Source organism: Clytia hemisphaerica, unplaced genomic scaffold, assembly GCF_902728285.1.
Source record: "Clytia hemisphaerica strain Z4C2 unplaced genomic scaffold, Clytia hemisphaerica genome assembly, whole genome shotgun sequence".
Taxonomy (NCBI): Eukaryota; Metazoa; Cnidaria; class Hydrozoa; order Leptothecata; family Clytiidae; genus Clytia; species Clytia hemisphaerica.
Window position 1 is genome coordinate 2547134 of NW_027104175.1, and position 14531 is coordinate 2561664.

The 14531-nt window shown below is 35.5% G+C and overlaps 3 protein-coding genes across 4 annotated transcripts in view; 1 reads left to right on the forward strand and 2 right to left on the reverse strand.

Moving 5' to 3' along the window:
• The window catches only part of LOC136814506 (sulfotransferase 1A1-like), a gene marked incomplete in the record, with an annotated part of 6892 nt that extends 3231 nt beyond the window's left edge, over window positions 1–3661 (forward strand). Inside the window, 2 exon segments of the mRNA XM_067071060.1 lie at window positions 2650–3000; window positions 3357–3661. Of these exon segments, the coding sequence (XP_066927161.1) occupies window positions 2650–3000; window positions 3357–3500 (495 nt within the window).
• Window positions 3662–4259: 598 nt separating this feature from the next.
• On the reverse strand, window positions 4260–6529 carry LOC136814505 (F-box/LRR-repeat protein 2-like). Its single transcript, XM_067071059.1, has one exon. The coding sequence runs from the start codon at window positions 6172–6174 to the stop codon at window positions 4612–4614; it is 1563 nt and encodes a 520-aa protein (XP_066927160.1). The 5' UTR covers window positions 6175–6529; the 3' UTR covers window positions 4260–4611.
• Window positions 6530–6581: 52 nt separating this feature from the next.
• LOC136814507 (uncharacterized) lies at window positions 6582–14000 on the reverse strand. 2 transcript variants are annotated; one of them, XM_067071063.1, is made up of 7 exons: window positions 13893–14000; window positions 13196–13257; window positions 12858–12923; window positions 12038–12094; window positions 11615–11695; window positions 8684–8746; window positions 6582–7165 (listed from the first exon to the last, which is right to left on the reverse strand). In XM_067071063.1, the coding sequence occupies exons 2-7, from the start codon at window positions 13251–13253 to the stop codon at window positions 6831–6833; spliced, it is 660 nt and encodes a 219-aa protein (XP_066927164.1). In that variant the 5' UTR covers window positions 13254–13257; window positions 13893–14000; the 3' UTR covers window positions 6582–6830. The 2 variants fall into 2 exon arrangements, with proteins under 2 accessions (XP_066927164.1, XP_066927162.1); XM_067071061.1 differs by lacking the exon at window positions 12038–12094 and adding an exon at window positions 11900–11995 and having other exon boundaries at window positions 13893–13990.
• Between the last annotated feature and the right edge of the window lie 531 nt (window positions 14001–14531).

The window sequence follows — 14531 nt, forward strand, 5'->3', positions numbered from 1 at the left end:
TAAACTATACATTTTTGAATCCTCAACTATCCTGTTTTGGAATGGTCGGTCCCCAAAGCTAACTCCTGGTCAATTTTTCATACTGGGCCCCGAGTTTAGGGGGTACTTTTATCCTTTGTAAGGATGGTTAAGGAAAATGCCATTCCAGGGATGATATAATTTGCTGTATCTAGTCATCAGTTAACCAATTGCTTTGAAACTTTGCAAAAAGTTTCAAGGTAGGCTGAGGATTATTTTCGGCAAAAAATTTTTGTGAAAAATTATTTTATAGGTTTGCCTGGGGAACAAAAAAAAAGGGAAAATTTGGGTATTTTAACTCAATTTTGACCCTTTTTAAGTCTGCTGACCTACCCAAACAACTTTTAATGAGACACAAACTAGGTGTTATGATAGACTTTGATGCAATACATCAGAAAAATTTCAAACAAACAGTATTTAGTATTATTTCAGGGCTGTGCAGGGGGTAAATTGCCCATTTTTATGGTTTTTTACCTTATTTGAGCAATTTTCACCACTAATCGGGGCAAAACGTCATCAAAAAATAGTTTTTAACTTGATTTTCGTGTGTATATATCCTGAAAAAGATTACAATGCTGACTTAAAACTAACACAAAACCAGGGTGCAACTGGACAAACCAGGGGGTTAAAAATGCCCATTTTGGGCTTTTTTATCATTTTTGGACCTATTTCACCCATAAAGCGGTTTTTGGTGTACCAATTTTATTCTGACCACTCATTTTGTAGTAGGAGCAATGGGAAGTTATTTGTGGTTTTCATTGTCTGTAATCAGGGTCACTGTGGGCAAATCAGGGGGTAAATACACCACTTCTTGGTAGTTGTTGCCTGATTTGGATGTTTTTTATTGTATTATTAGTAGCCTCAAATTTATGGAAATTTTGAGATTGAAACCAGTTATATACCCTCAGTCCATTCTTAGTACTTTTGTTGACCACTACACAAAATAATGACGGGTTTAAAACTAAGTTATGGCCAAATTATAACATTTTTTGACGTAATTTTGTCAGTTTGCTTTGAGATTCGCTATATTGCTATTCAGAGCTTCCCAAAATGGTCCCAGCTACTTGTAGAATTATTATCTTGAGACTAGCTACTAATAAAAGGTCAGTAAAACGGCAAAAATGATCAGTCAAATTATGAGTATGTAGTACATTATGAGTATGCAGAGGACCGTTAGTTTTATTTTCACAAAACGATTAGAAATTTTTCATCAAAACAGGCCTTAACAATGACACATCACTTTTATTTCTACCCAAGTTAACAATATTTTACAAATTATTAGGCTCCAAATAACTATTCTACTTAAAAATCAGTACAGGGACCATTTTTGGAAGCTCTGAATAGCAATATAGTGGAATTTCAAAGCAAAAACTGACAAAATTACGTCAAAATAATGTTATAATTTGGCCATAACTTAAGTTAAATCCGTCATTATTTTGTGTAGGTTGTCAACAAAAGTACTAAGAAATGACTGAAGGGTAATATAACTGGTTTCCATCTCAAAATTTCATAAATTTGAGGCTACCATACAATAAAAACATCCAAATTCAGGCAACAACTACCAAGAAGTGGTGTATTTACCCCCTGATTTGCCCACAGTGACCCTGATTACAGACAATGAAAACCACAAATAACTTTCCCATTGCTCCTACTACAAAATAAGTGGTCAGAAATAAAATTGGTACACCATAAAACCGCTTTATAGGTGAAATAGGTCCAAAAACGATAAAAATCGCTCAAAATGGGCATTTTTACCCCCTGGTTTGTCCATTTGCACCCTGGTTTTCTTAGTTTTAAGTCAGCATTGTAATCTTTCAGGATATATTATACGAAAGTCAAATTTAAACTATTTTTGATGACGTTTTAACCAAGATTAGTGGTGAAAATTGCTCAAATAAGGAAAAAACCCATAAAAATGGGCAATTTTACCCCCTGCAGCGCTGAAATAATACTAAATACTGTTTGTTTGAAATTTTTCTGATGTATTGCATCAAAGTCTATCATAACACCTAGTTTGTGTCTCATTAAAAGTTGTTTCGGTAGGTCCCAGACTTAAAAAGGGTCAAAATTTAGTTAAAATACCCAAATTTTCCCTATTTTTCCCCAGGCAAACCTATAAAAATAATTTTCACAAAAAATTTTTTGGCCGAAAATAATTATCAGCCTACCTTGAAACTTTTTGCAAAGTTTCAAAGCAATTGGTCAACTGATTGACTAGATACAGCAAATTATATCATCCCTGGAATGGCATTTTCCTTAACAAATCCTTACAAAGGGTAAAAAGTACCACCTAAACTCGGGCCCAGTATGAAAAATTGACCAGGAGTTAGCTTTGGGGACCGTCCATTTCTTAAACTAGGATAGTTGAGGATTCCAAAAATATATAGTTTATCCTGTAGAATCTTGGGTTAAGCAAAAGTGCTTATTTAAGGAGATATAGGATTTGGCTCCCGGACTAATCATATACAGTTGACGATACACTCCATTATTCGATAAAATATAAAGTCCCCGTCAACAAGAAACTCTCGTAAACGACGCTCCCTTATTCGAATCCCCCTTGAAGATCGAATTAGAGAGCGTCAACTCTACAGAGAAAACATTATTACAGAGACCGTTCATTATAATTTTCAGATCGTATGTGTTATCAGGAACCCAAGAGACACATGCCAGTCTCTTCTCAACCATTACCGAGTCCTCGAGAAGTACACCGGGGGCTTTGAAACCATTGCTAACGTTTTCTTAAAAGATTTGGGATTCAACTGGGGACCTTTCTTTAAGAATGTATTGAGTTACTGGGAGCGACGTCACCAAGATAATATACTTCTAGTATCTTATGAAGAAATGCAACAAGATTTGGGCTTGGTGATCAAGAAAGTTGCCAAGTTTGTTGATGTCTCAATGGATGAGAACCAAGTTATATCGTTGGTCGAGAAGTTATCCTTCAAAAGCATGAAACAGAACGCAGTCAACAGTTACAAAGGAGTAAGTTACTCGAATTCTTTTACCACCTGAATATTATCGGAGTAATTTCGCTTCGCTAGATTAACTTTATCAATTTGGTCATTAGTCTTTAAAAATAGTCCGCTAACTTACTACATTTTAAAGGGATAGTCATATGTTTTAGATTTTTCGGTCGGTATTTATTTCCAGTCCTTTTATGCAAAGCCAATGTAAACACATTTTCAGAATTTGTCATTTGGAAGCTAGATAGGCTAAACGATTTTAAATCGGTTAAGCTTCACAAAACTCATTATATTTCGAAACTTAAATGCTTTAATGAAACTAACCCTCTTATCTACGTAATTTCAAAATTTAGTCAAGGTCTATTTCTTTTACAGGGACCACATGATTTGAGCAAGCTATACAACAAAGGAAAAACAGGAAGTTGGAAAGATATTTTTACGCCTAGTATGATCGAAAAGTTTGAAAAATGGGAAGAAAAATGGTTGACAGATACAGATTTGACATTCACCTACGAATAGGACATATTAGATTTTTAAAAAAACTAGAAAGGGAACTGTTTAAAATGAAATTTTATGAAATAAAATGAGATAATATTAACTTCTAAAAATAAATACCCTACGAAAAATAAATTTGTGGCTAAAACACCAAAATAGTTTCAAAATAGATTTTCCAAAAATTAAGCAAAATATTATGCATGAAGTTTTGCTGTCCCATAACTGATGTTATTTTTATTATCAAGAGAATTACCATGTAGAAGGGGCCACAACTTAGGATCCGTGAAATCTTCTAGCACACATGAATTTTAAAAACACGATTCGTTTTTAGCTTCAGGTCCAGTTGAAGTGGGGAGACTGGGGAGACTTAAACCTCCCTGAGATTTTTTTCTCAAGTTCCTAGGAGTTTTATCTCGAATTTTGATTTCGTTTTGAGACTTTAGCCCCCCCCCTTTTACGGTTCTTCCGCTGGACATTATTTCCAACCCTTAGCACCAGAATCTCTTCCCAAAAATAACTATATTCACCTTTTTATAGGAAATTCATGTTATTGCGTCTTAGAATTAAGGTTTCACGTATCCTAACTCAATACGAATGTTTATTAAAGGTTTCAACTAAAACTGAGCCATTATCAATCAACGCACCGCGCTGAATCTAAAAATAGATTTTATTTTTGACATAATCATTTCTTTCGATGTGTTTGTACGAGTTCCAATCCCAACAACCTTTGCGTTAATCTCTTTTTCACGTTAATTGCATCATTTGAAAAAAAATATATATAAGAAATTGCACATGTCTCTATTGAGCGGCATTGAATTGTAGGATCGCAACTCGTACAAATGTCATAAAAAGTGAAAAATAATAATTATGACGTATGCGTTTCGGAGCGCTATTGTTCTTAAAAGTGTATGCCTCAATTTGACCCTCTATTTCAAAAGAATGGCACTGAGAGAAGTAGATATATGTTCATTAGACCTGCTTTTATTTACCGCTAATTATCCAATTACTTTGAATTAGAATGAGTACTTAAGCTATAATAAGTCACAGACTTGAACCCAAAACATTCCATCATAACGCCCAGCCAAAGAGAGGCGTTCTTAAATCTTTCATACCGCGACGACGTTTAAAAAGAAATTCACATTCTCACATTAGTAATAGCATCCAACGTATCTTGGGGCGGTGGAAGGGCGCATTCCCACTTGGTGGTTACCTCGATTCTCCTTCGTTGCTTCTCGATTACTTGTTTACCGATGCGAATCAAATCTTGTGAACAATCACAAAAATTGATACGTCGAAGCTTCCTACATTTACTAACAAGTGCTTTCAAATATTTTGATGCTAAATTTTGATCAGAAGCTTGAAAATTGATAATGGATAATGTTTCAAGATCCGGTGTGTTTATTATGAGTTGTGGAATCACTTTGCTCAAACTGAGTTCTTGAGGAAAACAAGCTCCAAATTCAAGTGTTTTAAGGTTCGGTATCTTCGGTATCATTTCAGCTAAATGTTCTGAAAAAACGTGGAAAGACTGATAAATTCCCAAATACTCGAGTCGATTGCAATTTGATAAGAAATTTGCCAAGGCTGTCGGTGAAATATGGAAGCTCCATCGAATGTCGAGCATTTTGAGCATGTTACTGCCGAGTGTAGTCATTTTCGCCAAAACTTTGTCGTTGACTGCATTTCCTTCTCCGCAATAAGACATATTGAGATACTCCAGCCATCTGAGTTGAACGAGAAGTCCTTTCAAACCGTGGTATGTCAAACGGGGGCAAGCTGATATGTCAAGCTCTTGAAGACTGCTTCGGGCCCAATAGGTTTGATTGAAAACGTCATCTTCTATCCTTAAGTAACGAACAAGCAACGTCCTCAATTTGGAACATTTCTCGATGAGCGTTGAGAATGAAGTGCCGTAGACGAATCTACAGCCGATAAGACACAACGATCTGAGGTTTGGGCAACTGTTAGCAAGCGTCGCTACACCTCTATCGTCCATCTGATCGCAGTTGGTGAAATCAGCCCTTTCCAATGCCGGTAAGAGAGTGAAGAATATCCTCAACTGCTTGTCGTTCAGACTGTTTGAACCAACACCAAAATTGACGACGCAAGAGAAATGTTTACGGAGTCCATTCATAAAATGAAAATTTCCCATCGCATTACGTAAATCAAGAGTTTTTAGAGTCTTTGGAAAGACAACTTTGGATCGACCAGTATCTGGTACTTTTTCAATAACGCTACCTCGTCCAAAAACAAGAGTATTTAATAATCGACAATGAACGATAAAACTTTTCAACATTTTGAAAGAGACTTGTAAACTACCAAGGTATACCTTTTTAGTACATTTCATTCTGGTCATGGCAAGTGTTTGGAAGTCTTTATCATTGATGTTGGTATTCAAAGGTGCAAAGTTCACAATCTTCCATAAGGTTCGGTCCTTTGAGATCTTGTTCCAGTGTTTACATACTAAACTGCACGTCGTTAATTCGACTTTATCGAAAAACCTGAATATCCATAGTAAAGCATCATCTGTCAAGAGATAAGTAGCATTAGGATCAAGAGGCATATTCACATCCATTTCAGGTTCAGGAGATGGTCCATGGACAATATCACGAATGACTTCATCTATCAGCGGATTTTCTTGCTCTTCCGGTAATGATAGAGTACCTCTCAAAACATAACGTTTCTGATTCTCTGCCATTTCAAAATTATACTCAAAATTTCCTGTCGTTCTTGTATAAACGAGAGTTCACCATGAAATGAAATAGAAAGACGTTAAAATATTTGTGACGTTAATATTTCTCAATGGGTTGACTTCAAAAAACTGACGTCAATATTCAATGACGCACTGTACACCACATGCATGTCTTTTCTTTGACACATGCTTATAAAGGACGATTTTTTATAAAGGAAGTTTAATTTTCTAATATTCAAGAGGTGTTTTTTAATCTTAGAAAGAATGATAAAGGGGTATGGAAAGTCTTCAATTTTAATTGCCCGGGTGGGTTAAAATTATGTTTCTGAATACCTCCTATATTTTAAAACAAGGCGATTCAGGGCAGCAAAGTTGATTGGGCATCCGAACACGACAACATTACACCATAAAAATTCAGGTTGAGCTTGACCTTTACGTTTATAAAAATACATATAATATACAAAAGTATAGAAAATATATATAAGGAAGAAATGATGTATAGAGATTAAAGGTAGCATAGAGGGCAGCACCCTTTTGAAAGAACCCTCTCTAACTCTAGAGTTGTTTTTCTGATATGTACAGGGTACTGAGATTTGAGAAGAGTTGTCCGTAGATAAATAATCTATCAAATCGATTCATTGATTCACATCTTGGGCGACAGTTTAATGCGTTCTTGGTTTGTTGTGTCTGAGAAGGATTGATCGTTTGCGACAACATTGTTGTGGACAATATGAAAAACATGAGACGATGCAAGGTGGTGGACAGACTTGTTGAGACATTGTGCAGCAACTGTTATCGCATTGTGGTGCACATGTGGAAGGGCACGAACCACCACATTGAGCGGGTTGTGGCGGAGGTGGTGGCATGGCTGGCTGTGGTGGAGGTGGCATACCTGGTTGAGGGGGCGGCATACCGACGGCACCTGCAGGTCCTGCTGGTCCAATTGGCCCGACTGGTCCTGGTGGTCCTGGAACTCCAGGTTGTGCTTGCCCGTTTTCTGTAGATATAAAATGACATTATAAGCATAAAGTGCTAAATGTGCTGTATGAAAGGAGATGTCCTTCTCTACATTAAGTTTAAATAAAGTAAACGTTTTGGAACGAAACTGCCCAAACTTCTTAGCAAAGAGAGACCTTTTATAAATACTAGACCATAAAAAACAATGAATATCAAATATTCGAAGGTTTTTTTTATCCTTCTGGTTTATTATTATAAACTAGCCGGTACCCGGCGTCGCACGCCGGTTTAGCTGTTTGCTGAACGCATTTAAAGTCTTTTGAGATGTTGGGAAGGTGGCTTAAACACGATGAAATCAAAATTAAAGGGAAGAATTCTCTTCAAAGTTTGACTCTATCCCTCCCGGCTGACGTATCTTTTAACCATATTTTGAAAAATATTTTTGTGGTAAAGATGATCAGAAAACAGAAAGGGCGTCATTCCCAAATTACACCATACCGGCGACCAGCGACGTCCGAGACGACTCTGCAATTAGATTTTTTTTCTCGCTTCGCTCGCGTTATATTTGCAGCAGTTCTTGATGTTTAGGAAAACTTTGATGTCAAGATAAGCGGAGTGAAATAATAGACATGACACGCGATTCGTCGAAAAAAGGCAGCCCGGGGGGGGGTACTTAGGCAAGAGAAGGGTATGGGTATGGGTATGTGCCGACCTTAAGGGTGCTTTTTTTGAAACATGGCAGTTTGAAAAATCGGAAAATCAAACTTCAGTTCCCACTAAGGATTGCAAAAATAGGAAAATTTCAACTTTTTGCCCCCAGAAAAATAGAAATTTGGTCAAATTAGTTCCAAAAAGTGAAATAAAATTCACATAAATTCCCTTGTTTCTTCTCCTCTTGTGCAGGGTCGAAAGTCAGCTCGCAACCATAGTCCCCCCGGAAGATAGCTAGGACACGCAGACAAAAAAGCGTGATAGATAGCGCAATTTCATGTTGCCTTTTATGAAATAACTTCGTCGTAACTTCAATAATTTTTCAAATTCAACAATGACTTAGATTTACAGCAAAATAATTATCGACATACATGTTTAAAGGTCCCTTTTTACGAAAAAAGAACTCTAGTTTTTACCGCCTTTTTGAATGTATTTTTAATGTTGATGTTGTTCTACAAACTTGTCTTGTGATTCTTATGTTTTATTTTATATTTGTTCTTTTCTTTAACAGATTCTGTTTAAAAGATTTTCTTTTGTTTTGAAAAGAATTCGAATGTCTCAAATCAAATAAGGTCGTTAATTACATTCGAAAACATAAAACAAAAGAAAAGAAAGAAAAAAAAAAGAAAAAAGTCTAATCTATCAATCAAAACAAAGTCTTTATAAAACGGCGCGAATCTGATTTAACACATTTGTGGAGCAAGAAGCAAAAGTCATCTTTTAAAAGAACAAAACATTGCTTGCGAAAACGAAAGTGACACACAAAAAACAAACACACAAAAAACAAACACACAAAAAACAAACACACATACAGACTACGGCTATTAATATATAGAAGAAATCTTACGTTGCATTTGAGCACCATCTTTTCGGTTTCGGTTACTCTGGTTATGATGAATGATACCAGCTCCTGAAAAAAATAACACAAAGGTTTGCAAAGTTTTATTGATGAAAGTAAGATTACCATTGAACAGATTCGATTAATTCCAAGGTTAAACCAATTCAATGCTGAAGTATTTCTTGATATAAGCTACTAGTTCCTTATAGCACCGGTTCCATTAAAGGTTTTTGATAGACTGGATGGCTATTTAGAGGTTCGGTAGTAGATGGTAGTTCTCAATGTTGAGCTTTTGCTTGGGTGAAACATAAAACAGTTTGCCTGATTCTGGTTATTTTTGAAAGTTAAAAAAGGGGATGGTCAATGTTTTTATTTGAACAAAGGATATTGAAAATCTATTTTCTTATTGATTTCTCATTCTTAAGTAGCTTTTTTGCCATTTGGAATTTTGGTGTTTTTCTTTAAAAACGGCGATCTCGCAAAATGCTCGTAGTTACTTCACTTGACTTAGCCTGGGTATCCAGACTCAAAATTTCAGAAAAAAACACTCTTACCTCAACATACAAAGTTTCTAAAATTTTAGAGTCTGGTGCAACTAAAAAAGTTGGGTACAGACTATCAAAGCTTTGTAAACCCAGGCAGACACACATAATTAACTTACTATAAAACCTCTTTTACAAACTCAAAAAACTTTCAAAACTACTTTAAGCTACATCAAAACATCAGCCACATTTATAAGGTGAAGGCTTCTTCATAAAGACGAAAGACATGTATCTATTTTTCGGATCCGGCATGCGGGAATAGTGTCAGGACTGCAGGCGACCTGGTAGGGTTGGGCATGGGTGTGGTTTGGGTGTGGTTACGTATCAGATAGGTTAGGAATTGGGTTATTATCAGTTAGGGTTAGGGTTGGAGCTCGAAACAAGCACTTTTTTGTGATTTTCTCTTAATACAGTCTGGTCTGCAGTTTGTACAATATAAATAGCCGTGAGAAACACTTTCCTGGCATGAATCCGTGGCGCAGTGGATAAAGCATTGGGTTTCAATACATCGGAACTTTGCATTTAATAGGTTCGAATCCCACCGGCGGCGATTTATCGGTAACTCATTCAGTAAGTTAGAAAACATAGAAAATAACTCACAAAGAACCAGAAAGTCAGAAAAACTACGAACAAGAGACTGGAAAGTACGAAATAAGTCCAGATCTGTCTTTCGTCTTTATGAAGAAGCCACGACCCATTTATAAAGGCTCTTTTCCAGCGGCCGTTTTGTTTAGAAATGAACCTGCGTTTTTATTTTCATTTGTTTATCTTTTTTTGCAAGGTCAGCTTTTTCCATAAATTATGCGCGCGCATCGAAAAATATCAAAAACTCCGCGAAAATTCTGCTCAGTGACTGGGCGCGTACTGACCAATTAGAGACACTAATATGCAGGGACAGATATCCCTGCAGACGAGTTACTTGGACCAGACCATAAACCAGAGACAAGATTATAAAAAACTAGACGGTGAAATAGTTTACGGTCTGGATATCCAGGCTACACTTGACTCAGCGTCATCGACAATTAAAACGAGTTATAGACTCCAGGTTTTTGGTTACCAAACGGATCAAACATTGGAATTTTAACTCTTTTATGCTTTACTTAAAATCCATCTATCTACCTTTTATAGAGAGTCTAAGTTTGTGAGTTTTGCATGAATGACATTTTACTCTTTTCGCCAATTTTTTCATTCTGCATTCTTCATCGTTCGGTCTTTTACTCAGCGGCACTTTCACTTTCGCTTTCACTGTAGTTGCAGGAGGTTGCGTTGGTTGCTGTTGGCAACCATTTCCTGATGATTGGCCAGAACATGGAAACGAGGCTGGCCCGTTCGAAAGTCCATTATTATTAGGGCTATTATTGTTGCCATCAATATTTGCATTATGATTGCTATTGTCTTTGTTACTGTTTTGATTATTCGAAGGTGTGTAATTATTCGAATTTTCATTACTACTATTGTCTTTGTTTGGATTTTTACTATTATTCGTGTTTTCGTTTTTCGGCTTTTCTTTCGGTTTTTTGGGTGTTAAATCTAAATCAAGCGAGTCTATATCGAGCAAATCGTTGTTATTGTTTGATTGTCCTTGATTTTGATTGGGTGATGTGGGAGCATTTTGTTGATCTGATTGGTTATTTGATGGTGATAATGACGTGTCACTTGGTGATTGGCCAGTTCCTGTGTTCTGTGAATTACTATTATCTGCTGACTCGCTGTTTTGTGAGTTATCACTCCCCAAAGGGCTGTTGTTCTGCGAATTTGTATTTTCAGGAGATTCATTATTCTGTGAATTACTATCATCACTGTTCTGTAAATTATCATTATCGCTGTTCTGTGAATTATTACTATCATTAGAAGCGGTGTTTTGTGTATTCTTATCATTCGTAGGTCCACTTTCTTTGTTTTCATGCATATGATTTGATGTTGACGTTTCGGAAGAAGAGCTTTCTGTCAGAGTTGGTGGTTGACCTCCTATCAAAGACCCTGGGTTTTGTAATGCTTGATTGTACCCGAGGTTTTGTTGAGGTTGAGGTTGAGAAATAGCGCTACCAGTGGTGCAGCAGGGTAGGAGCAATTGACAACATGCATTCGGGCTCGGTTGTTTTGAACCTAAGAAAAGAATTCTGGAATTCAGGACTTTGTTTAATTCTACGTTCTCGTGTTTGGCCGATTCAAGGCTGAATTTTTTAACATATATTTTTTGAAATGAAATTTGTTTTTTGGTTTGTTTGATATTTTATAAGTCACTGAATTTTTCTTTCCAGAATTCTTTCTGTTGTCAATTGCTCTGATAAATCGGAACACTGATTTCAAATAGGTGCTGAGTGGTACATGCGAAAAAATTCACCTTCGGAGACCAAATAAAATAAGTCATGCAAAAATCATCAAGTTTTTTACTAACCCATTTTTTTAGCTTTCTTTTTGATTTTCTTTGCTAAACTTTGACCGCTCATTTTGCCGTGTGCGAGTTTTAAGTGGTTTCCTGAAGAAAAAAGATAAAGACATGAATTTCCAAGATTATCAAATTTAGTAGTGCACCCTAACTGGGGTAAGGGTTGACACTCTCACTATCCTTTCATTGCACTTACAGTGCAGTTTATCGATTACCATTTAATGAAAAATAATTTCATTTAAGTTTTTAATTTAATTGATTTCATAAATTGTTATATTCATATGTTTCACTTACTGAGAAGTTTGCTCAGAATTGCAGTTACATCTTTAGCAGCTTTTTTCAGGCCACCTTTCTTTGTTTTGCCATGGCTTTTGGAAGGTTTGCTATTGTCTACAAAATGAGAAAAAGAAAAGAATAAAAATGATCACTCACCTAAATGTTTGACAAGAATAGTTTTGACATCATTCGCTGCGTCTTTGAACTTCTGAGCTAAAGGGAGGAGAAGAAAAAGTAATTTGAAAACTTTAGAATCTTTTTGGAAAAAGTTGGAATATTTCTTGCCTTTGGAATCGGGAACCCTTAAAAGTTTAATATGTAGTAACCCTGTTAGATACACTTCCCCCTTTACCGAAAAAATACTGTTAAAAGAGGAGCTGTAAAATTCCGCATATATGATTCAAGATTTCATTCTTTGATGTAATTAATTTCGCAAATTCTTCGTGGGAAAAATTGCTTGGAATATTTTCTTTTGAAAAAATCACTTGCAATATTATTTGGAAAAATATTCCAGTAAAATTTTGGAACAGCTTGGAACCTTTTTGAATGTTTTTGTTGCAAATTTTTATTGCCTAACATTTTCTGAAATTTTTTTTTTTGGAAATCATTGTGGAAATTTTTCCTAGAAAATATAATTTTTACTTTCAAAATTAATTTTTTTCATTTTTCCAGGGGATAATCAATTATTTTAGAATTTCCAGGGGTAAGGCACTGGCTTTAGCACCCTTTTTATTGTAAATTTTGCTATCTTCCAGGGGGTATCCCAACATTTCCTACACCCCCTACACGTTTTTTTATAAATAAGAACAAACTATATAAGAACATCTTAAGAACATATATTTTTAGGCCTAAAACTCAAAAAGTTAAGAAGGTCCCAAAACGCTTCAAAAATTTTTTGGATGTTTTTATAAAAAAAACGTGTATGTATAGAAATCTAATGGAATGGCCAAATAGGACACAGAAATAACGCACAAACCTATTTTTTCTTGTAACAATTTCCCAATAGCATCTCCTGCATCTTTTTCGGCCGCACCATCATTCCCTAAACAAAACGAAAAACATACTGCCAAGTATTTTAAAAGAATATATCATGAAAACTATTTCCACCCAGACTAGTTTTGCTCAAGGGCGAACTAGAGACTGATCTCTTATAGTAAGAAGATAAAGAAAGATGTGCATGGCCGGCGTGGGTTTTATACAAATGCTGAAATGAAAATTAAAGCATGATTGGTTCACTTTTTCTTGCCGTTCCAGACAGATAATTTGATATTTCTTACATCTACGTTGGTCATAGCAAAATAAAAGATCACTAACCGTAGACTTCAGCCAAGTAGACCGTTGCTACTAGCAACAGTATCCACGTCACTTTCATTTTGCTAAAGAAGACATAAAGATTTAGTTTAAGCTTAAATGTAAAGCAATCCACTAATTAGCTCAAAACAGTGTTAAAAGTTCAAGAAGATTTTCCCAACTTTTCACAAGTCGAATGCCGTAATTACATGACGCAATGACTTAACGTACTATGTTGAATTTTGCCAAAAATTATATGGATTCGAATTGTAAAAAGTTATAGAGAAATCTATTTGAACTTTAACACTTTGAATTTTGAAACCATAGGACTCACACTACACGTTTTTTCTTTTATTAGAACCCAGCTTAAGAACATTGAGGCTGAAATTCGTCGAAAAATTAAGAACATCGTAAGAACATGCCCAGCCTCAGTTTGGAAAAAATGACAAGAAACTGCAATTTTTTCCTCTTTTCCAGCAGTTTTAAACAAACTTAGGAATGGATTTTCTAAATCGAGAGTCAAATACTGTCCAATGGTGTAAAACACTGTAAATCGATCAAACTATAAACTGTTAAAGAAAGTAATATTTGTCTGAGAAAAATTATTGGAATCATGTCAAAAGCCAGGGACAATCGACAGACAGACGCCCCTCCATCCCATAAAGATACAACACCTATGAACAGCAAATAATCACACCCCCTGGATAGAATGGATACCTACCGTTGCGATTATTTTGCAGTCACACACCAAACATGAGAAAAATAAACTCAGTTCACACAGCAAACCAATTCATAAGTTTTTTGAACAAGCTATACAAAGTATCAAAAATCAACAAAATGCATTCAACAACATATTACACAGGTGTTCGAAACAGATAGCGTCCTTTAAACAATAACATTGTAAATAATAACAAAGCTTTATGCTCAAAGTGTGTTTTAAATTTTTAATATCTTTTTTGCTTCTTTCTCATTTTGAGCATTACATTCTTCTTTGTTTTTCTCTAAAATAAAAAAATGAAAGTGAAAGTGGACATTACGTAATCTTTTATACGGAAACACCCGAAAAAGCCAGCAATTTGAAACAAAAATTTCAAGCTTCCACGAACAGCGGGACTAGTGATAAATAAGTAACCGGTATTCATGGGTGCTTCCGTATTTTAAAAGATTATATAATGGATGGTTATTAGGAATTGTAGCAATATGTTCATGTTCCATGAATCAAATGAAAGATAGTACAGTAGCTGGCTGAGGTTTAAAACCCGTTATAAACTATTATTTTTCTAGTCAGACAATATCTTATCCTTGCAACTGGGGGTACACAGTAAAATTTATAAAGATTTATAGTAGATTTATAGCTACG

Excerpts from the sequence above, each read along its gene's own strand:
- LOC136814505 (XM_067071059.1), bottom strand. The coding sequence starts at position 6,174 with ATGGCAGAGAATCAGAAACGTTATGTTTTGAGAGGTACTCTATCATTA.
- LOC136814507 (XM_067071061.1), bottom strand. The coding sequence starts at position 13,253 with ATGAAAGTGACGTGGATACTGTTGCTAGTAGCAACGGTCTACTTGGCT. Across the intron at positions 11,696-11,899 it reads AATTCTGAGCAAACTTCTCA|GAAACCACTTAAAACTCGCA; the intron begins GTAAGTGAAACA and ends TTTTTTCTTCAG. Across the intron at positions 7,166-8,683 it reads AGATGGTGCTCAAATGCAAC|AAAACGGGCAAGCACAACCT; the intron begins GTAAGATTTCTT and ends TTATATCTACAG.